The 24,198-nt window shown below is 43.9% G+C and overlaps 1 protein-coding gene across 1 annotated transcript in view; it reads right to left on the reverse strand.

The window, feature by feature from the left end:
* Positions 1 to 11,162: 11,162 nt before the first annotated feature.
* maml3 (mastermind-like transcriptional coactivator 3) overlaps positions 11,163 to 24,198 on the reverse strand; it is a 102,753-nt gene continuing 89,717 nt past the window's right edge. The window contains exons 4-6 of the mRNA XM_041933760.1: positions 16,872 to 17,138; positions 15,067 to 15,145; positions 11,163 to 13,505 (exon numbers count right to left, since the gene is read on the reverse strand). Of these exons, the coding sequence (XP_041789694.1) occupies positions 12,409 to 13,505; positions 15,067 to 15,145; positions 16,872 to 17,138 (1,443 nt within the window). The 3' untranslated portion in view covers positions 11,163 to 12,408. The remainder of the gene's footprint in view (positions 13,506 to 15,066; positions 15,146 to 16,871; positions 17,139 to 24,198) is intronic.

The raw sequence follows: 24,198 nt of genomic DNA on the forward strand, positions 1-24,198 counted from the left end.
AGACTAATCTTATTTGTTGGATTATGCAGATGAAGTTGAGTCTAAGGCATTTATTTGGTTTTTGGACTTTTTCAAGGCCTTTGACACCGTTGAGCACACATTCGTTCACAGTCCCTCAAGGCATTTGGTTTTTGTAATAACTTTGCTGACATTGTAAGTACGTCTTACAAAGATATTAATAGCTTGGTTCTAATTAATTTTAGTACCTCTAAAAGATTCCAGATTAATAGAGCAGCAAGGCGGGGTTGCCCTATGTCTCATTTTTTTATTTCTTTCAGTCATTGTGTGATTGTGAATTCGTATTGTAAATGACAGAAATTCACATTCATGTGATTAACTGATTCTCCAGGTCTAACACGAGGAAACATTTTACAGCTGCGTGATTGTGATGATTCTGTTATTGGAAAGATCAATAACTGGAGAGGATTCCATTAAGTATTTGGGAATAGTAATGACCAAAAATCAACATCTAGATTTCTCAAAATGACTTTAAACGATCCAAACTGTTTGGCTTCAAAGAGATTTGTCTGTTCTGATGTGAGACTGGGCTGCAGGTAGAGTTCACCTCCAGAAAGCAGAGGGTCCATCTCACTTTGTGAATCCAGCTTCATCTGCATCTGTAAATGATACAACAGCTACAGAAGTAAATCGAATTTTTCTTGATGTTATTAGAAAGAATAAATCACATAAACTTAAGACATTTGTAATTTCCAGTTTTAAAACAGAAGGTCTTCCATCAGCAAGTCCTCCTAGTTTCTATATGTTGTCCATAATTTCTCACCTCACAAAACTTCATCAATCAGAAACAAATCCTTCTTCTTTCTTGAAGAGATTTCAGTCTTATTCCCAGTCCTTCTGATGGATGTGTTATATGCTGTTCTATGAATGGTTCATGCGTGTCCACAGTTTTCCAGTTCTTTTCAGAGAAGTGAATTCTTTAACTTGTGCTATTTCAAATGAATTTATTCAAACCACTGAAGTTACGGTGAGAATAATATGACACAGCTGTACTAATGGATGGAATTGAACTAACATGCATGAAGTCTAACAATACGCATATTCACAGAGCTTTTCAAAGAAAGAATGTAATCGTACATAGAGGCACGTTTTTCTGCAGGAGAACATAAACTGGAGGGCTTTGACCTTATAAGTACTTTATTTCAAACAAGGCCAAGGAAGTACATTTCAATTTTGACGTAAAATTCACCCTGCCAATTGTCTTACTACTGTATTTACAGACATGGACATTTCTTGTACCCTTTGTAAACACAAGGTTGAGAGTTTCACTTTTTTGAAGCTGGGTCAGGGTTAAGATGAAGTTTCTGTTTACATCATTCGGTTTATTAAAGACTTCCTCCAGTGAAATCAAATTTTTAACCTTGTTAACTTGCCCACACAATGTTTTTTATATAGTGCATGGTGCCCACATGATGTATTTATATACTACATGGTGCCCACGTGGTGGTTTTTTTTTTTTTATGTCAGGTGTGAAATAAGCAATCAGTGCCATGGCTGAGCATTTCCACCTTGCAACTGCAGTGGACCAATGACAGCATCACAAACACAGATCAGACAGCCAGGCTTTCATATGTCACATACTGAACCCAAGAACTAATCCCACCAATTTAGGTGGGGCTGCGGTGACATGAGGAATATCAGCCAGGTGTAGCTGGTTGTTGTCAAAACGATGTCAGACACGTGTTCTGTTTTTCTTCGCAAAGTTACAAAAAGAGGAGTGATCAGAAAATGTGCAAGCCAACCTGCAGCCTGGAGGAGCCGTTTGTCCAGAGCACTGCTATTCTACAAAACTTACACTGGATCTATTCTGCTGCGTTCAAAATCACATACTGACATACTGCCGACTGCATACTCAGTCAGTGTGTACTGCATCTTGTTACTACATGAGCAGATAAGTGTGCCATCACCAGCACACTGTTCACACTGAAGTATATTCAAGCAATACATCTTTTCTGCATCACATGACTGTATTGATCATTGATTTGATTTACTGTACATTGGATACCTCATTTATTTATTTTTTTTTACATTTTTGTAATTCTTTTTGTGGTTTGCACAGTTGTAATTTATTGCTCCTTTTGTTCTTATTTATACCTTTATTGTTCTTATTCTTCCTATTGTTTCTATTTTGTATTACAAATTAAAATCAACATTATTCCACTCGATGTAATATTTTCCAGTATTATTTTAAGGTAAATTAAAGGAAAGGTGAGAAAAACTGGTAAAAGTTATTGTTTGTGGTTTACGTTTGATTTAAATATGAAAAAAGAATAAAGGTAAATAGCTTTTAAACTCAAAGATGGACCTGGAAGCGTTAGCAGCTACTGTCAGTATAGTTTATGGAGAAGCAGAGGAGGAGGCTTATATAAACTTATATAAACTGCACTATCTGACAGCTAAAGACTACGTGTTGAAGTGTGGTGTAACATTCTGAACAGCATCCTCAGTGCTCCACACTGAAGGCAGCTGTGATAAGGTGAGAAAATAAACCCAGCAGTAGAGCGAGCAGGATGAGGCTGTTCTCAGTTCCTGCCAGCGTCCGCTAGAGGGCGCCATATCAACAGAAAAGCAGTGAAACCACATCACTGCGCACAACTACACAGTTTGTTGGTCATCATTTGCCAGCAAGCAAACTGTGCACTTATTTTAAGTTGTCAGGGAGAGTGGTCAGTTGCGTGTGTGTGTGTGTGTGTGTGAACAGTATGTACAGTACACATACATTGCAGGTTATCTTAAACAAGCTGGGGCAGCATATAGAGCACATATTCCACAGCCTGATACTTTCCATTTAAATTACTCAATGAAACAGAAAGATAAAGTCATCCAAAGGTAATGAGAAATCTGTGTGTGTGTGTGTGTGTGTGTGTGTGTGTGTGTGTGTGTGTGTGTGTGTGAAGGAGAGAGGGAGACAGATTTTCATGGTGGTTTATTCATGGTGTGAGACAGCTTAGGCCTTGCTCTGCTGTTATCTGGTGGCCTCCTACTCCTCCACCACCACAATGGCTCTTGCTACCACATTCATCAACTTGACACCACACACACACACACACACAAAACCATGTTTCCCTCACTTCTGGGGACATACCCTTACCTTAACTATAACCACTACTTGAACACTAAGGCCAACCTTAATCTAAACCTGACCTTGCCCTAACCTCAGCCCAAGTCTTCACCCTAACATGTAATGATTTACGTCATTTATGTTGTCCCCATAAGGAACAATGTGGTTGTGTAAAGATGTCCTCACAACATGAGTACTACACATCCACACACACACACACACACACACGCACCCACACACTTCTCTCCCTCTCACTCCACACTGTCTCATCCCCTGGTCTCTCCTTCTCTCTCCATATGTCTTTCTACTCCACATTTCTTCAGCTACATTTCTTCACCTTATTACTCTCTGAGAGGGGGAGAGAGTGAATGATTCTTCTAACTCATCTCCCACTCTTTGTGACACATCATTTGTCGTTCTGATTAGAGCCCATAACGGTGCCTCTGGAGTGTGTGCAAGGCTGATTGTGTGTGTTTGTGTGTGTGTGTGTGTGTGTGTGTGTGTTTGGCTACAGGAGGAAACTGGCTGTCATTAACTTGGACTTGTGGCTGGCTCGCTGTCCGCGGCGCTGGTGATCTCCTGAGCGCCGAGGAGAAAGAAAGACAGTTGTGTGTCTGTTCACGACACACATTTACCTGCCACCTTCCCCGCAGTAATTAAATGAGCTGGGTTGGACTTTATGCTGAAGAAATTACGTGTTTTGCTTCAAATATCCCTCAGCAGCATCACTTTTGACCTGCAGATGTGATCGAGCTTTTTAGCCACGCTAGCGCCAGTCGTTCGGTCGGCCCACCACTTTGGTCTTGGCTAAAATATCTCAACAACTACTCAATGGATTGCTATGAAATATGGTACTGACATCATGTTTCCCAGAGGATGAAGCCTTTTGACTTTAGTGATCCTCTGACTTTTCCTCTAGCTTCACCATGTGGGTGAAATATTTTTTTTCATTAAATAGCTTGAAAACTGTTGGATGGATTTTCATGAAATTTGCTTCACGTCCCCCTCAGGATGAAGTGTCATCACTTTGGTGATCCCTTAACTTGACATGTAGCACAATCTCTGGGTCCAGCTTTCAGTGTGTGCAGTACTTTGCATTAGAATCAAATACCAGCAAAAATAGGCCAATGACATTTCCGTTAGCCTCGCCTGTGCTGTGTTTAGTGCTAATTATCGAATCTCAGCATGTTTTGACATGCTGTAAATGAACAGTGTGCCCCATATCCATACTACATAACTCTGAGCAGGGTCTGAGTATACAGTGTTCACGCTGGAAAAGTCTAAAAATGATGCATACTCAAACCAGACAGCACGAATACTAAATACAGTTGATTTCTGAGCTGGAAAAAAATTGCAATTAATTCTGAATGGTGGTGAAACAGCTCCACAAAGATAACAACATAACACACGTTTTGTATCATGTTTTGTTCGTACTGAACAGTTAATTATGTTGATTCTTTTGTATACTACCTGCCTGTATGGATTTTTGGACATGCCATAAGGCGGTGAACATGATAAACGTTGTGCCTGTTAAACATCAGCCTGTTTGTCGTGTCACGTGAGCATTCAGCTCAAAGGATCACTGAAGGAGGCCTACAGTCTCTCAGGGGCTATAAAGTCTTGTTCATTTTATTATTTCATTTTAATATTCACCTCACTGCTCTTGAGATCATGCCTGCTGGCCTCTCAAATGTGAGTTGGTGATTTTCATAAAAAACACATGATAATAAAAGATTCTATGATAAATTCCTGTACAATAAATAAGTAGAATAAAGTATATTTGGGGTGTTTTTTAGTCTGTTGGCTGAAATTCCTTGAAATCCTGGAATTGTGCGATAGGCATTGGTCATTATTTTTGACATTTTACACAATAAATGATTAATTGAAAGGGGCAGCAGATTTAGTGATAAAGAGAATTGTTGTTTCTTGCAGCCCTGCAGCTACTCTGGTCTGATTGGATTTGTGTAGGAAACTGATGAGTTTCAATCCAGGCTGCCGCCGCCATCAACAGGTGTTCTATTTCTTCACACCAGTAATGAACACCTCAACATTGTGCTCTCTGGAGATGTTAAGGTGTGTGCTCGGGGGTGGATTGTAGCAAACACCTCCAACTGCAGCCTCCCCCTCCTCTACCCATTCACTCCCCATCTTCCTCCTGTCCTGTCCTTCATCCTCCCTCTTCCTCTCGTTTTTCTCTGTCCTAGGTGGCGTCGCTACTGAACATGAGTAATGATGTTGTCATCTCTGTTAGTCTCCATTTATCAATGTCAGCTGGGAAGCAGGAGTGTGGTGGATATTTGTGTGTGTGTGTGTGTGTGGTGCTCGTGGGTGGGGGTAGAGAGAGAGAAACGAGGCAGCCAGGGAGAGGGAAAAGGAAAGATGCAGCTGCAATATGAGGAGGAAAGGTAGAGGAAGGTGGCCACGATGAGGAGGAGAGATGAGGAAAGGGGGCGTGGCCAACAGAGGATGAGGAGGGGAGAGTTTGAGAGGGGCGGACAGTGGAGAAGATGAATTACAACATAAAGGTCCAGGCCCTGCATGTGGTCTGTCTGTCTGTCTGTCTGTCTGCCTGCTGACAACAACAGGGAGCTCATGATTCATCGCCACTGTTATTGCCAGACAGAATTAAGGCTCTTCTCTTTAGCATATTCAAGTCTAATTATGCAAATCAGGCCTGTTAGACAAAACATTACAGCAGCCGTTAGTCAGTCTGGTTTTAGGCGCTACATGCATGTGTATGCATTTGTCTCAGTCAGTCTTGCAACCCTGAAATGAAATAAAATGACTCCTTGTCAGCTAACCGGGTCAGTATTAATGTTGTGTATTCGCAGACATTGTGTCACTGTGTATGGAGCCCAGAAATCTAAAATAACCTCGAACTAATCTATCAAATAACTGAAAAGCCCTTTCCCCCGAGACACTTCCTTTTCATCAAATTTCCTCGTGCACATACAGTATGTTGATGACATGTGCGTGTCAATGCATGTCCAAATGCAGCTGTCCTGCATGTGTGTGCACATTTGTGTAAGATTAGTAGAGACGGGGGAGGCTATGTGTGGATAGCTATCTTAATAACACTGGTGGTTAAAGCACCACCCGTTTCAGCTAGCTACACCTATAAGCTAATTTCCATCAGTGTCTGAAATTTTAAACAAATCAAATCAAATGTGTGTATAGAGCACATTTCATAGTATGTACGATCAATGTGCTTCACACACAACAAATATGAATAAAAAACAGGACAGGAATACATATTAAATACATATAAAGGAAAATATTCGTAGAAATTATTTATCACCTGCCCACCCACCAACGTAAACACCCACCTACACATACCAGAAAGAGAGAGAGACAGACACACAGACAGAGAGACAGACAGAAAGATGGAGGCACTGGCTACCCATAGACCTGAGAGAACAGGCAGGTCTTAAACTAGCTTTTGAAAGACAACACTGTTGTGGTACAACTTGTATCATCAGGCAGTTCATTTCAGAGAGTGGGGCCAAACTAGCTGAATGCACCTAGTGCACCTAAAGTTAGGAGACCAGCGTCTGACAGTCTGAGGGTTCTTCAGGGTTTGAAAGCACTGAGCAGGCCAGAGATGTATTTAGGAGCTGGACAATTCATTTCCAGACAGTGAGCAATATTTTAAAATCAATTGTGTATTTCATTGGAAGTTGAGTTGAGTTCTACAGCTGCAGCATCTTGAGTGAGCTGGAGCCGTCCGACAGTGTCTATAGCATTACAGGAATCTAGCACAGAGGAGAGTTCTGAGTTCTGAATCCAGGAAAAGACCTGGATTTCTAACCTGCTCACTGGGTTTCAGGGGCAGTGAGATCAGTCTGGATCTCCAGTCTCTGACCTCCAGCACCTATCACAAGGATCTCAGTCTTGTCTTTACCCACAGAAAGTTTTGGTTCATACAGTCTCTAATGACACTGATACAGCTGATAAGGTCATTTATAAGTATGAAGTTATCGTCCGAGAGTGAAATATACAATTGTGTATCATCAGCATATGGTAAGATATATTGTGCCTCTGTGTGATGAAACCAAGTGGCAGCACGTGAGATTGAACAGTAAGGGGCCAAGAATCGACTTTTGTGGGGCCCAGGGGCGAAAATTAAAGTTAAAATGTTGTTAACAGTGTCCAAACTAGTTCACAAAGGCCCAGAAAGTCCAGTAAGGAGCTGGTCCGGGTTTCACAGGGAGAGCAGACTGACGGGGTGCAGGCGAGAACAGGTGATATCTGAAGACCTGAGCACAAACACAATAGAAAGTCAGGAAGACTGATCACAGGCAAGCAACAAACTGAAAGAGTACTGAGCAAAATCTGAGGTCTAGGCCGTTACCACACTGGTAGACTGACGATTTAGCAAATGCTTGTTGAGATCCTGGTGCTTAAATACTGTGGAGGCAGGTGGGTCTTGATCACTTCATTGAGCACAGCTGTGCTCAGTAGGCGAGGAGGCTGGCCCAACCTGTTGGCCCTGCCCTGCTGTGATGCCACTCAAGTAGACAGACAGGGGAGAGACAGACAGGAGACAAGAGGGAAAAACACAGAAGCACAGATCTGCACATCCAGTGTGCAGGATTTAGGCAGATTTATTGGCAGAAATGTCATATCAGAAGAAAAGGGATATTGGTGATTGGTGTGAAGTTGCTAATCACAGGTGGGTCTCAGTTGTTCTTGTTCAGTGTTGGTGGAGTAATAGCATGGTTGAGGGACAGAGGGGAAGACTCCTGATTGTAAAGGAAAAAAAAATGTGGGAACTGGATCAAGGGAGCATTGACCCAGTTCCTAGATCATTATAGGTAGTAGATGAAGAAGTATGCATTGTGTCCACGGTGCTATGATGATGTAGGGGCACAGACAGGCCAGATCCATTGGTAGGTGAAACTGTTATATATTTTCATGACATTTGACTGGTGAGAGATGCTCAGCAGGAACTGAGCTTGTTGGGTTGAGCAGTTTGCCAGTGGTAGAGAATGGACACTGGGCTTTGTTTTGGTTATCATGTAATGAAATGTAGGATTGTCTGTCATTTCTTTATTGTAGCTCTTTAGTGCCTTTTTGAAGATTTTGAGGTGAAGTGGCAGCTTAGTCTTCTGCCACTTACACACAGCCTTCCAGTAGGCTCTCTTTAGCATTCTCATCCCATTCCTCCAAGGAGCTTTTAGTGTTATGAGTACCTTTTTGTTTTTTGTGGGTTATCAATAGTTTGACCGAGAACACAGCTGCAGTTATCCACCAGCAGGGTGGTACCATGTCAGTATACTGACTGATAAACACACCTACTGCATTTTCATGGATAAAATGCTTAGTTGTGATCCTGACTACATTGCTGTGCTTTGGATCTAGCTGTGATATTCAGACCCTTTGAGATAACCTGGTCAAGCGTGCAGCCTTTTTTTGTGAGCAGGCCCTGTAATTCAAGTCCCCGGAGATGACAATGCAGTCGAATGTTGGATAGCAGCTCACTAAATTCCTCAAAGAAGCCATGTTTGAGTGTAGGAGGATGATACAGTGTTAGTAATAGTGTAGGAGATACAGATTTACAGACAGCAGCAACATATTCAAAAGATGAGGAAATTCTTGAAAGATCTGCACCTCCGCCAGCCAGCCTTCAGCAACATGTTCAATGGACATCTCTATCAACTCTTCACTCCCGATCTCGTTGAGCCAGGTCTCATTAACAGTGAAAGCTTTGGTGGATCAGGAAACTAAACTGCTGATAGCAGCAGCAGCAGCAGCTGGATATGACTGAGTAGCTTTAACATGAGCAAGTTTCTCCAAGCCTGAGCACCATGCTGGCTGACTGGTCCAGTCCAGCTAGTTCCCAGACTCCCGCCCTCTGTCTTTACAACATTATCTTCATCCTTAAGCACTCCTCTCGTCTGGGCAATGGAAATAAGTCTTCGGCTTTATTGTGTCGTCTTTAACAATTTGTAGATGAGTAATTTAATATATTTTCTTATCAAGTCAAACTCATCTAAATGTTTTCAGCGTCAGCTAACTAGCCTTTACTTGCTGAATGTTTTCATTTCTGTTTTTGTTGTATTCGGGTATTCATGTTTTTGACTTGTCCGATTAACCTTTTACTACATTTTGTCCATTTTGGAGCTCCACGGTTGTGCACTAACAAATGAACCCAATGAACGCCAAGTTTTCATTTAATATGATCAGCGAGAACATTCTCTCTTTATTGTATCTTTTTGAAAAACAAACAAAAAAAAGTCTTTTGTAATTCTCTTTTGTTAACATTTCAGAATTCTGTACAGGATAAAAAGAAATAAGCACTGCTTAAGACCAGAGTCAAATCTCAAACTAGAAAAAACAAATGAAAAAAATTCCAAAAAGAGAGGAGGTTTACAATACAAATTAGTAGTAAGACATTGTCTGAAGTGCAATGGCATAGCTCAGATGGGTTAAACGTGAAACCAAAAAACTTCAAAATAAAAATACTTCTCTATTTTCCAACAAACAGTAAATTCTTTACAGAGACTGTATTATCTGATGTATTTAAACCTGTAAAAACATATTTACAAATAGCCATTATCTTTTATATACTTTTTCTCATAATCACATATATGTCAGCACCAGTAAAAAAAACAAAACAAATAAAATAAAACAAGAAACATCAACAACAACAATTTTTTGTTAAAATGTTGTCTACAGACTTGGTCCCGGGTACATAATGATATTTGGAGGAAGCTTCCTTTCTCTTCCTGAAGGGATTTCAAACCATATCATGAACCCTTTCTGTGAAGAAGACAAAAAGGTCACAAAGGCTGTGACCTGAACACTGACTCAGAAATGTTTCTCTACCTCCCTGCCTCCAGTTAGGAGTGGTAAACCTCAGGTGTTTTCTACACACTGCCTCCATTTCACCAGTCCAGCACTCTGAATTTTGATTTGAGCCTGCCTGGAGTACTGGAGAGGTATTAAAAGTTTTGGAAGCATGAGCAGTGGAGCCCTTGAAGCAGTGAGTGCTCCGCCGCATTTCCTGCACAAGGAAGGCGCAAACAATCCGAGAGTTTGTCGAGACACTGACGCAGGGTTTTCATGTGTTTGACCATCTCCCCCTGATAAAACCGGGGGATGCTACGACCCCAAACACGTGTCTGCCGTCGACCTCCAGACTCCACGCAGTGAGATGGAGGTCTCCTCTTCCCCAAACATGACAAAATCTAAGTACAGAACCTCATTCATGGGTGCTACCAAATGCAGCAACGCTTACAGGATGATGGGCATGGTGGTTAAAGTTTGTATTTAAAGGGTTGGAATTATACAACATCAACAACCATGAGAACAAATGCGTTGATGGCAAGGAGTTAGTTTACAGAGAAGAAGGCTTTTTGGTTTGTTGATTACAGCGTCATCCTCCAAATTTTCACTCTGATGAGCTAAATACAAAGTAATGCACGGACAAACACGCTTTCATTCATCTTTGAACCAAGATTACAGAACAGTTAGAGAAGAAGGTGTTACCAACGACTACTGTATTAAAACCTATTCGACACATATTTATTACTCAACCATTAGGGCAAAAGAGTGGACAGCTTGTTGGTGATGAATGAAAGCCATGAGGCCTGGAGTAAAGCCTACAGTTTACTAGTAAGCTCAGAGAAGGGGAGACACTGACTTCCGTGGAAGCACTGATTGCTTTGATGCTAACTGGCGCTAACTGTCATCACCCTTTAGGCCCAATCAGCTGTCTGAAGTACGAAACAAACTCCAGGCTTAGCAGTGGTTCATTTTCCTAGTAAAGCGCTGGAAGGGGACAACTCGTATTTCTTCACAGTAGTGTTACAGTATAGCACAGTTACGTTCTAGTTTGGAGCAAGGGCGTTTACAGCTGCGGTACAAGAAAAGCCACAATGTAAAGCAGGGCTACGGTGATTGACAACTAGCTGTGTCACAATGGAAGGGAAGGCTGTGCTGCGACGGGAGGACAAACAGATTTATCAAAAGACAACACAAACTAAAAGAAGACTAATTTGAACTTTTTTTTTTTCCTTTTAATCGACAAAGACACCAGCCAGCATCATTGTTAGAGTTGAAACACGGCAACGAACAAAACAATGTGGGTGGGCTTTCAATTAGCTTTTTTTTTTTCCTTAAAAAGAAGAAGTCACTTGCGGTGCTTGAATACATTCAGTGCCCAGCGACTGTTTTGCTTTGTGTCAGCCTCATGCATGTGATGTGGTTTGTGTCACACAGGCAGAAGGTTTAATGTAATATTAGCTCTGTTAGCTGCCTCTCACACATCCGCTCATCCTCCCGGGCTGATAATTGTTTGTCTGTTTGTTGGTTTGTATACGCGTGTGTGTGCTTGTGTGTGTATGAGCTTTTGAGTCCTAGTGCTTGCTTTAGCTGCCTATTCTCTCCCTCTTTCTCTGCTTTTCACTCTCTTTGTTTTCCTCTGCATGCATACCTGTCATCCACAGCTACGCACAGGAAATGAACCCCCCCCCCCGTAAAAACGCCTCCTAGGTCGGTTACCTAGCAAAAGCACTAGAGGGCAGAGTGTGCTTGTGTGGCACAATAGAAGAACATCATTTGTTCTGTTATGATGTTCACAATTTAAACAGAGAAAGGAGTGTTGAGAGGGAGGAAGGAGTCTCTGGAGAGAGGGTGGGAAAGACGGGAGGAGAGAGGGAAGGAGGATGGGAGAGAGAGAGAGAGATCAAGTGAAGAGAACAAAGTGAGAGAGCACGAGGGAGACAGATTTGTGTGTGTGTGTGCGTGTGTGTGTGTGTGTATGGGGGGGCACAAATCTAAGAAAGGAAATGGGAGCGCTGAGAGTGCTTTCTACTCCCTTCAGCTCCTCACATAGTTGAGAGATCTGAAGCACTGAGCTGGGTGGCACAAACACACAAACACAAATAAATTGCTGTCTTGAGAACAAGTCTTCCTTCCCCTTCATCAGTCTGCGGTGTTCAATCAGCCCCTGCTGAAGCTCGGGCTCAAAGCGCTGCTGTGTAAACGGGGCTCGCTTTCAAACACTGGAACATGACAAAAAATCATTCCGTGGAGGAAAAAAAGGAAACTAATGAAACACACCTTTTAATCTCTATATTGGTTTTTCATTAATATGCACGAGACATAATGATCGTTCTCTCCATCTCTCACACACACACACACACACACAGACGCACACAGAAAACACAAGAACTCATTTATAACCTTGCTCATGTTTTACAAAACAAAAACATGCCAGTTCACATCATGTCATCCGTCTTGTTTTACTTTCTCAGGTTTTAACATTTGTCCTGCTTTAATGTTTAGTTCATCCAGTAAAAACTCATCTCCAGTTTCCCCGTTGGCTATTGGCTCGGGAAAAACTCCTCCATCCAACCATCGCTTGAGTCCAGCTCCGCCCCTGAGCCATCGCCCAGTCCAAAAGCTCCTCCCCCTGAGGGCCCGCCCCCATAACCATAGGATGACATGTCCTGATTGGCTGTCCTCTGGTAGCCCGGTGGCTGACCTCCAACCCCAACTCCCCCTGGTCCGTAGGGTCCACCTCCTCCTCCCCCTGCCCCTATTCCAGGCCCCCCAGGGCCTGGTCCGAACCCTGCCATCCCAGACATCCCCTGGCCCATCACCCCCTGGTTCATCCCCTGGTTCATGACCATGGGTCGTGGCTGGTTGGTCCTGGGCTGACCGCCCATGTGAGGGCCCATCATTGGGCCGCCCATACCGGCCGCTGGGTTGCCCACCCTGGGGTCCATTCCCTGGCTCATCCCCTGGCCCTGAAAGTGTTGCTTGGCCATGCGCGGGGGTTGACCCGGCTGCATCCCATAACCCTGGGCAGAGCTGAACCCCACCATTTCTCCTCCCCCTCCTCCTGTAGTCCTTCCGACTCCTCCCCCCATGGCCTGCAGACTCTGTCCTTGCTGCTGCGGCCAGCCGCCCGCCGCCATTCCCGCACCTCCTCCTCCTGCTCCCAGCATGCTTTGCAGTCTCTGTGCTTGGGCTTTGGCGTTAGGGGGGCCTTTGAGGGGTTGCTGGGTCATGGAGTTCATTAACATCCCCTGTCCTCCATACCCTCCAGCTCCACCACCTCCGGGGCCTCCGGGCATCCCTCCGACCCCAGGACCTGCACCTGCCTGCCGCGGTGGCCCTCCGGCAGGGTTGTGCTGCGGTGGAAGACCCATGGAGGCTTGGACACTTTGGCTCTGGTGCTGCTGCTGGTGGATCATTTGGCTCATGGAGGGGTTGAGCCCGTACAGGGAACCCTGGTTGGACCCCTGGTTGCCGTAGGGTAAGCCCATGTCAGTTTGGGGTCCCACTGATCCCCCCTGGCCCTGAACAGAACTCATCTGGACCATCTGCTGCTGGTTCTGCTGCTGCTGTTGCAGGAGACGGGCGGCCCGAATGTTCTGAAGAGCCTGGCTCCTGGATGCCAGATCCTGAGGAGGACCTTGGAGAGAGAAATCAGAGGACTTAAAACCAGAGAACAGAGACAATGGAGTTGGGAAAGAATTAGACAGGCATATGGAGACAGAAATCACAAAGGAGCTGGACTTTTGTAAAAGAGCTCTGGAGCCTGTATACTAGATCCAGTTAAATCACCAAATGGCACATAAGACCAATCTAATAAGTCAGTGGTAAGGCAAAGATTTATGTTTCGTGACAACCTGTTTACACCAGAAACGAATGCTTCCCTCCCAATTTGCTTCAAATCCAACCACACGAAGAGAAAACTAAATACACTAGAGCTCCAGCACCTCACTTTCCCACTTTTTCCTATTAGAGGCTCAGTAGTGGCAGAGCAGAGGAGGTCTGCTAGCGTGGAAATGGCTCTAAATCCTCTAATAAACCCACTTCTGACATCATTCCACTAATCCCTCACCTCACAGATCAGACTGTGACTGTAACTGAGGAGGACGAACGAAGAGGATCACTCTCTCCAGGCTTGAGAGCAAGTACGGAGTGAGCAGAGTTGGAGGTAATGTAACATGACAAAACAGCCAGATTTCTTCCACACATCGCTTCATGTAAATATAAATGAGTACAGTGAGTATGATTACATTCTGATTGCAGGTGATGCGAGTGAACTCACTGCTTTCTGAAAAGCTGCAGGATAGCTTAACTAACAGGTATATTTCTAGGCCAGAGTTTCATGCTGAAGCCCCCTCTTCCTCTCCACATTATCTCCTAGACCTGCAGACAGACTCTCTGATGGCTATAAATGGCTTTCGACTTGACTCTCCTCCTCCTCCCTCTCCGTGTATTTCTTCATCTCTCCATCCTCTCACCCACTCACCTCCCTCTCTTTCTTTCTCGTCCCAACCTCTCCTTCTACCTACCAGACCATCTACCTATTCTTCTTGTTACCAGCCTCCACCCTCTCTCCCCCCCCGCTTCTCCCATTTCCCTCCTCTCATCCATCTCTCTGACTTCACCGGAACTCTGGGGGATCCAGGACAGACAAGTTGCCGTGGTAACAGGCAGAGCAGGAATATTCTATATTTTTTTACGGAGCGAGCGAGAGAGAGAGAGAGAGAGAGGAAGAGGCTGAAGAGCATCTGACCGCCAACTGATGTATCTGACAGAGACAGACAGAGAGGACGAGGTTTGGTTTCAGGGTGATGTTCAGTCAGCGCTGCTGTTTGCATACATGTTCTTATGTGTTTGTGTGTCTATCTGTCTCTGAATATGCCAGAGAGTGAACTGCAAAATCTGTTGAATGTCTAAATGTCTTGGCACTCTGCGATGTATACCATACTTGTTGCAGACCAAGTAGGCATGTGTGATTGTAAGCCTGTTTTGTGTAACCATCTGGATGATCAGCAAAGAAATAGAAACAGATTAACCAATCCATTTACTAACATGGTCATCAATAAAATGTGGAATAATCTAGGTCAGGTCTTACCTTGTCTATTAGAAAACCTGTTGGAGTGCAGCCATTCTTGTGTTTTGGCACATGTTACGAGTATTGATGCACATATGAAATGAATACGTGCGTTTGTGTGTCTCACCTTGGTACTGATTGACTTGAGGGTATGGATTCCTCTGGCCCTGGCCCATCTGTCTAGGGAGATGCTGCTGCTGCTGGAGCTACACAAACACACGCGCACACACGATTGTTAAGAATATCATAGCAATAATATAGCTATAATATTAGAAATGCATTACACACCTTCATATCTATTTCATAAATTCAAGATTTGGTATCATTATGGGATAGAGACAAGAGAAAAGGTCTCGCAGAAACCATAACAGATTTTCTAAACACAATTAAATACTGTTACAAAATGCACACTGAAGTCTCAGCTCCAAAGCTAGTATATAACAATAAAGCTGTGCTTTCTGTCACTACACTTTCACGGGGCAAACATATTTATCTGATTTGTTAACATAAATACTTGCAAGCGTGCAAAGCCTTCTTTTCTCCGTATTAGATTGTTGAAGATTCTTGCCCCTTAACATTGTGCTGTGAGTAACCCTAACCCTAACCCTTCCAAAAAGTGCGCTGTCGAAATCATAATATCCCTGACATTCTGAGTGACCATCGTGCATTAACAATATGGGGACTGACCAAAATTCTAATTTTTGAATCTGATCAATCATTGGAATCATTTATTTCGGACAAATGCCACAGTGAAGGTGAGACAGATGTTTTGGTGCAGCAGAAGTCTGGCAAATGTTTGGTACAGCAAAAGGGAGACAGATGTTTGATACAGCAGAGGTCAGACAGATGTTTAGTGCAATGGAGGTGAGGGAGATGTTGTGGTAGAGCAGATATGAGACAGATGTTTGGTACAGCAGAGACATGTTTGGTACAGTAGAGTTGAGACAGATGTTTGGTATGGTAGACAGACAGATGTTTGGTATAGAAGTGGTAAGACATGTTCGGTACCGCAGAACTGAGACAGATGTTTGGTACTGCAGATATAAGACAGGTGTTTAGTATACTGAAGACAGATGTTTAGTGCAGTGGACAGATGCTTAGCATGGTAGAGACAGACAGATTTTTGGTACAGCAGAGGTAAGAGACATGTTTGGAACAGTAGAAGTGTGAAAGATACGTGCTTTCAGGTTTACATTATTGTACAGTGACTACATGATGTATTCAAACACTAATAACACCATCACTAATCAGTGTTCAAATAAGTAATCAAAGGCAACCCTGACACTGTCATAGCCATAGTTGTGCTGCAGGTACAGAAAATTAAGTGGAAAAACAGAAGCCTGGTCCTTGCAGCATAAAAAGCAGCTGCTGGATGTGTGCCTGGAAAGCAGAGATGTTGCTCATTTAAATGAAGGTACAATATCCAGTTAAAAACATACACAAACCCCAACAGGACGCGTTCCCTTCCAGACACCTATATTTGTGTGTCCGTGTGTGTTTTTGCAGATCCAATTAAAACCAACATAGTGGGTGGTGACTTCAGAGTTCAGAACTCTTTAACACTTGATTCTCTCACAGAGAGAAAAATAAAAAGAAAACACCACATTATCACAGCAGGCGGCACGGCAAAAACACACACATACACACTCACGCACAGACACACACGCACACACGCTTACAGAGATGAAAAGGAAGTAGTGAAGAGGGGGCTGGTTGAGGGTAATTATACATGCAACCAGACAACAGTAAGGATGAGCTGCTCTTGTTAGAGCTGCAGACACAAACAAATACACAGGAATGTATGAACAACGTACACACACACACACACACACACAAATTAATGCATGAAAGATGAATCATACATCCTCGCCATTTTCACCACACCATCGCACTAACCTTATGCTATGAACACACTGCCTTATATAAACTCACCTGTTCGGCCAGCAGTTGCTGCTGCTGCTGTTGTCTCTGCTCTCTGAAGAGCTGCTGTTTCTGCTGCTCCATCATGTGCATTTGCACCCTCTTCTCCTGCTCCATCGCCATCATCTGCTTCATCATGGCCGCCTGCTGCTGGTTCCCCACGTAGCCAGGAGGTGGACCTGATCCCTGGTTGGGCCCCACACCTGAGGCCACGCCACCAGCAGGGTGAGGAGGCGGGATGGCGCCCGGTGGTCGTGACATTCCCACCACTCCTTGTTCCTGTACAGACAAAGAGGAGGACAGACTGGTCAGATGGACTGTTGAGCAGTCAGTCAATTACTTACTAATGAGCAAATTCAAGGAATGACATTTTGGGAAAAACACTTGCCAAGAGTTTGATGAGAAGATAGATACAATTCTCATATCAATCTGTTACATGGCTTGAGCCAGCAGCTGCCTTAACTTAGCTTAGCACTATATCTAAGCTATACGCTATCTTGTTACAGTCTCCACTGGCTGCCTGGTACATTAACTGCCCCATAAACTTGTGAATTGTCATTTTTGCACTTCAGTTTTGTATGATTTTAATACATGAGCTATAACATGTTAGCTTTAGGTATGCTAGACAAATTCTGTTTTCTTCAAACAAAGCCAGGAGAGCCATTTCCCCATTTCCCCCATTATGTTTGTGCTAAGCTAAGCTAACTGAATGTGATGAATGATAGCAGTACCTTCATATCTACAATACAGATATGATACAATTACATGTATTTCCCAAAATGTTGGACTATCATTGTTTCAATATTTGCATTGCTAAAAGGTTAAAGCTGAACAGAAAACGGTTAAATTAGTGTTTCCACATCTAAAAAAGCCATTTCAAACCACAGAAACTTCAGAACAATTCAGAACGTCTTTACTGTTGTTTATCACAAGTGAATGTCATACAACGCATATTCAATACACTCGCTGCGTCATTGGCATCTACAGTGACACCTTTGCACAGTCTGTTTTGGACATAAAACTGTGGTCAGCCATTATTTTGTATAATAGCCCACAAAGACACAATCCAGGTGTCTGTGAATGAGAGTGAAAAACAAGATAAAGACAGGACTGTTTCAAGATTCAGCTCGTCGGGCCACCCTGAGTCCTCCCAATGGGGCATTGGTTGGTCCTCGCTGCATACATTAGCTCCTCATTAGCATATAAAGAGCACTTCCTCCTCCACTCAGCCGTATGCTAATCTATAATAGGATGAAATGGCCTGTTCTGGCCAATGGGAGGGGAGCGTTTATAAATCTATTAAAGGTTAGACAGCTGAACGAGAGTGGACATCGTTTAGGCTGGCTGACAGTAAGAGAGGGGAAAGGCCTGAGAGGAGAGGAAAGAACAATTCAGGCCAGTCGAGTGTTTGCACACATAAAAATGCAACAACACACAGCCACCCACAGCCACACAGAGGAGCAGACAGTGTACAACAAATCACATTTAACTGCAGGGCAAGAATGAAACAGCAAAAGCAGGATTACAGTAGCGCATCATAGCATTGGCAAGAGTCTGTAACACATCACTATACTCAATATGTTTTGAAAGAGCCAAAGCCTCATAATCCGTACTGAGGCTCCGCTCTTCTTAGAAAGGAGTTAGGTGGAGATAAACCTCATATATTAGAGCACAAAAAAACCCTGTGGAGCAAACAAAATCGGCTGCTTAAGACTGGCTCACCAGACAGCCAGACCAGACTGATCGATGTTCAGAGCTACGTGTCTCATCTCCGGTTGTTCCTGGCGGATGGCAGCAGGGCGGTCAGACGATTTAAGAACGGAGCAGAGACGGGGAGGAGAGGCGTACTGTCAGGAAATGACCAACGGGTGGCAGTGGTGATCTTTAAGCATGGACTGTGTGTGTGTATGTGTGTTTGAGTCTCACAGGCCTCCTCTCAGCAGATGGCTCAATCATGACGGTTCTGATCTACGATCTCTCCCTCTCCCCCACTCACTCTACCTCTTTTCTTCCCTACTCTCTAAACACCCCAACATCAAACTCCTTTCTACACTCTTTCTCTGCTTTTCTCTCTTTCTCTCTGTAGACAGGGGGCCCTGAGTCATGTCCACACCATTGCCAGGAAGGAACGGAAGAGAGATGGATTTCAAAGGAAGGAGGAGAGGAAAAGAATTAAAGACTTTGGTGGAAATGGTGTGTGTTACAGGGCAGGAGTGGCGGTAGCAGTTAGCCAAAGCAATGACAGAAAACTACAGTCTGTATATGCAAGCAAAGAGAAAGACTCATGAAGGAAAGGATGAAAAAAGAGCTAATGAATTAGCAGTAGTATCAGTAGTATTTCAGTGTTATTAGTACTTTGCTGAAGCGTTGCTAATATACAACTAATTGAATGTCACGCCAGTGAAGCTTATTGAATAGAAAGCAGGTATCCTCTTCAGAATGAAAAAGGAAATTTAATTAATTGAAGGGAAGTGGAAAAAAACATGTGTGAGGAAAGAAGACTGGCATGAGAGCAGAATGAGGAAGAACAGAGGAGAAAAGGAGAGCAGGTCGTGTTTGGGGAGAAAGGAGAGGACGTGATGGGAGGTGAGGAGCAAAGAGAGGAGGAGTGAAAGGTGAGATAAAGGGGGAAGAGAGGAGAGCAGGTACCCTGGCAACAGTTGCTGCGGCGAGGAGCAGATGGTGCTCGGAGGAGCAGTTATGGCCGCCGCGCCTGGTCACTCTCCACAACGCTGGGCAGACCCCAACGAGTCACACACACGCTATACACACAGTTATCCTACATTTTTACTTTCTTCGACCTCTTCTTTCTCTATTTATCACTTCATCTTCCATTCTGACTCTGCCCTCTCCGTCCTAACTCATGCATGTTGTTGAATAATGTAACAAAGAGCAAAGTCTGCCTGTCTGTCTGTTTTCTCTTTTAGCCCCTTCGATTCAACTGCCTCTGTTTCTCTGTCCACTCCCCAGACGCTTCATCCTGGCACCCTGGACTGGCTCAAGTTAGTCCTTAAACTCCCTGCTGTTCTACGAAAAAGGGTCAGTGGCTAATGAGACTCAATGGTTAGCTGTGAGCTGCAGGAGGAACAGAGAAGCTGGAGTTTGAAACTGCAACAGCTACTCTAAGATACAGATACATCAGTTTGTCGCAGGAAAGACCAGGCGAAAAGGAATGAAGGCTGAAAGGAAAGGTGAGAGGTGAATGTATCACAGGTTGTTCCACAGGATCTCTGTGTTTGTTTGTGAGTGTGTGTGTGCGTGCGTGTGTGTGGTGGAGGCTGTCAGCTTTATTGGGTTAGGAAGCATGGAGAGCCCAGGTGATTACATTACATGTGAAGTGAGCGGAAATGTGTGTGTGCATGTGTGCAAGTGAGAGTGTGGCGGCGAGATGGTGGGGGAGACGGTCCGTTTCATTCCTACGTCTCACGGAACAGAAATGCTGTATGCGTCTACTGTCTTCACTGTGCGTGTGTGTGCGTTTAAGGGTCTATCTGCATATGCTGCGATGGTCATACACTCCCCAATCAGGATAAAATCACCTGCTCCAGACTACAAACTACAGCACTACATGATGCCTTGCAGTTCATGCATAAAGACATTAAGTGAAACACAACTGCACAGCATGCGTGTACACACACACACACACACACACACACACACACACACACACACACACACATATACACACACAGGAGCAGCGCCTGGCAGCAGAGTGCTGGGTGTCTGTGTGCTCTCCAGAGTGGCTCACATCTGTCACCCACTTGTGTAAGAGAAGGAAGGGAGGGAGTGTGAAGAAGAGGAGAGCAGGAGCAGTGAAAGAGAGAGAGGAACAGAGAGTCAGGGCTGGATGGATGAGGAGATGCCTCATTAGACTGTTACGCAGACTACGGCTGTAATCAGACTGAGAAAGTGAACAGGAAGTACATCTCAGCAGCAAAGCTGGAGCAACAGCGGATGTTGCAGCAGTCGATGGTTTGTCGAGTCAGTTGAAGCCGTGTCTCTGAGATTAGGGTGGCCAGCCTGAAGGTCACAGGTTTGATCTCATTCACAGCCAGTTCTTATCTATGTCTGAGTGTCCTTGAGCTTCACACTGGTTGACCTTGCACTCTGACCCTGCTGGCGATGTCTGAGATGTGTTGAAATATGCAAATCAGAGCAGGGGCGGAGCTAAAGTGCAATCGCACTGGGGCCCGTGCTGTATAGGGGCCCATATCACAAGCAAGTGGGCCTCTAGCTAGTAAGACCTTGCCTTTGACAGCAGCGTCAGTAGCAAGCAAAGTATAACAAAATTATAGGCAATTCTACATATACCATAAAAACTATGAGGAAACTATAAAAAAAAAGATTCAATTGAATGAATATTTTCTTATTTCCTCTGTCTTATACAGATGCAATGATGATTGCTGGCTAATATGTTGTTTTTGTCCATCTCTCTTTCTAAAACACACTCACATACATGCTGCTGCAGCTGTGTGCACAGGCACCGTAGTTCACTGCCCGCTGCTGATGCTGCTCAGAGCGCAACAGTTTAAATCCTGAAACTGTCAACTCCATTCTTTGTCTACACAGTGCAGCCAAACAGCAGCTAAAAACAGACAGTGCAGACCTCCACACGTGGACCGATGTTCTGTTCAAATTCACTGTTACGATACGAGATACTGAATGTCTCAGATGGAGGATTACTTGATTTGCTGTTGTTCAACAATGAAGAGCAAATTTGTAAGAATTTGATGTCAAATTTAAACCTTCCCATCAGTGTGTGTGGGGGAGAAACAGCAGCAGTCTGACAGTATCTGCTCCAGTAGCAGGATCAGCCTTTGGAGAGTGCAGGAAGCAGATCGCAGCGCGATCCTGACAGTCGCGCTGATATCTGTGCTTCTGTAATGCATAAAGCTGGTGATTTGCAGGTCGGATTGGGTGAAGGTGTTGATTAACATCTAGTTTTGTTGGTTGGGCAGGTCGGCTGGCTCTCATGATGGGTCTAGTGAATGCGGTAAAAAAAAAAAAAAGGAGGTGCGTATGTGTGTGCGTGTTTGCTTCTTAACTGAGGAGCTCAAGGGCCGGTCATAATAGGCTGCACTGGGGCCTGTCGTTACTAACTTACACCACTGCACTGGTGGTAATATGACTGGATACCTCACAGGAAGTGTCTGCTGGAGGGGATTTTCTGCATTGTCCATTTCCAAGGGCTCCAGGTATTGGTGAATGTAGAATAAATACAAAGCAGAATATAAAGGCTGTCATATTTATTTTCTGTCAGTGCACACAGCACGGTATACAGTACAGCATTTATTATAGATAGCTTATACTATTTTGCAAACCTATCTTTAGTACCTAGAATGTATAATTGCATGGAAATGGATAACAAATGTGAACTTCTTAATGGTTTCTGGATCAAAACTGCCAAAATACAGACAGCTCAAAACACAAAAGTTATGTTAATTTGAATTTGAATATCACACACACTAAGGACAATGTCTACATATGTGACTGTGAGGTGCAACGCAATTAAGAGACACAAGATGAAATGAATGAAAATGTGCATGTTTTCATTCTGGGAAAACTCTACTATGACGATATTTTAGCTTGTTCTTCACACATCGGACTGTGATAATATACTGAAATCCCAGGTAGCCACAGACTGGTTTTCATGTGTGTGATAGTCAAGAGTCTTTAAGCATCACACTCAACCTCAACCCGCCCCTCACTGTATGTCGCCCTGGTTCAGAGCTTCAATTAATAACTTGCAGGGTGGAGATGAGTTGCTAGCAGAGCTAACTAATCCACAACTGAATGCCCTACACAGATGATCAGAACACTCTGCATACAATGCTAATGTGCATGCGAGTATTAGGCTAACACTGAAGGCTAACAGTTTTGTAACCCACAGGACTAAACCCAGGAAAGTACATGGCTTAAAGTCAGATAAGAAGCCGGATTGTTCCTGTCAGGCATCACGGTGCTCTTGCCTCCCAGTTCAGCCTCAGATCAGATAGAACATTTTCAAGTTTGCTTACTGGAATCTGCAAGAATGTGAATATCATCAAGTAGTTGCGCTGCTTAGCGGCAGAAATTTGTCTACAGTGTGCTCGTCTACGGCTATAATCTGAAAAAGGCAGTCGATAAATTAAGTCTTCACAACTTGTTAAGATTATGTTGCCATCTTCATCCATCATACAGAGGTGCAGGACATTGGATTCAGGGCATTTCACTCTGAGTTAAGGATTTGTAATGAATTTGTAGTGTAGAAAAAACAAACATGCATTGTGTATTAGAGTGCATGGTTAAAACATTAGTGTTATGCAGCACTGACACAACCGTAATGACACACGCACATACAAGAACACACATGCACGCTAACCCCGAACAGATGGTGGGAGCCAGACCTCATGGTATTAAAGTATCCCCACAGCGCCAAAGGTAAAGAAGACATCACTTTGACACACACACACACACACACACACACACACACACACACACACACACACACACACACACACACACACACACACACACACACACACACACAATAACAGGGATAAGTATGAAGCCAGTGGTTTGATTCTTAGCCACCAGTTGTGTAGAACACATCCACTCACCTACCCAAACCCCACCTCTTCAAACACGCTCGCTCACACACACACACACGCACACACACACACACACACACACACACACACACACACACACACACACACACACACACACACACACACACTTACTCAGTTTCTCCCTGAAGAGAGTTATATTTAAACTGCTCGAGAGGAGTCTTGCTCCCCACAGAGGTCTGTTTAATCTCTTAACATCTCTCTGCTCTAAACCCTAACTGGCCTATTTCTGAATCTTCTGAATCTACACACACACACACACACACACACGCACACATAATTTAAGGGGAAATGTCAAAGTGAAATACACACAAACCCCTTACTTTTGCAAAATTCCCCTCACAGACTCAAAAACAATGGACTGGGTTAGCAGGTTTTCTGGGGATCATCCTTTAACCATAACTGAACCAACATGATGCCACGCAGGGATACTGTGAAATGCATGTAGGCATGCAGGAGTGGATCAATTTAAGTAAATGAATCCCTGCAGCATGAATGCTGTTTGGAGGCACTGTGCTTAACCAAGGGATTTATCTGCACACACAGGATGCCAGCCACAGACAGCGTAGAGCCTGGGATGTCAGTTCATGCTTGTTTGCAATCATGTAGCTTGACATTCTTTGAATCAAAATTTACTGAGCACCTTTGGAGCCGAATGGTTACAGCACATGGCCGCAACTCTCTGGTTCAATTCCAGCCAACGCCTTTGTTGCAGGTCGTACCCCTCTCTT

Source organism: Chelmon rostratus, chromosome 3 (genome assembly GCF_017976325.1).
Source record: "Chelmon rostratus isolate fCheRos1 chromosome 3, fCheRos1.pri, whole genome shotgun sequence".
Lineage (NCBI taxonomy): Eukaryota > Metazoa > Chordata > Actinopteri > Chaetodontiformes > Chaetodontidae > Chelmon > Chelmon rostratus.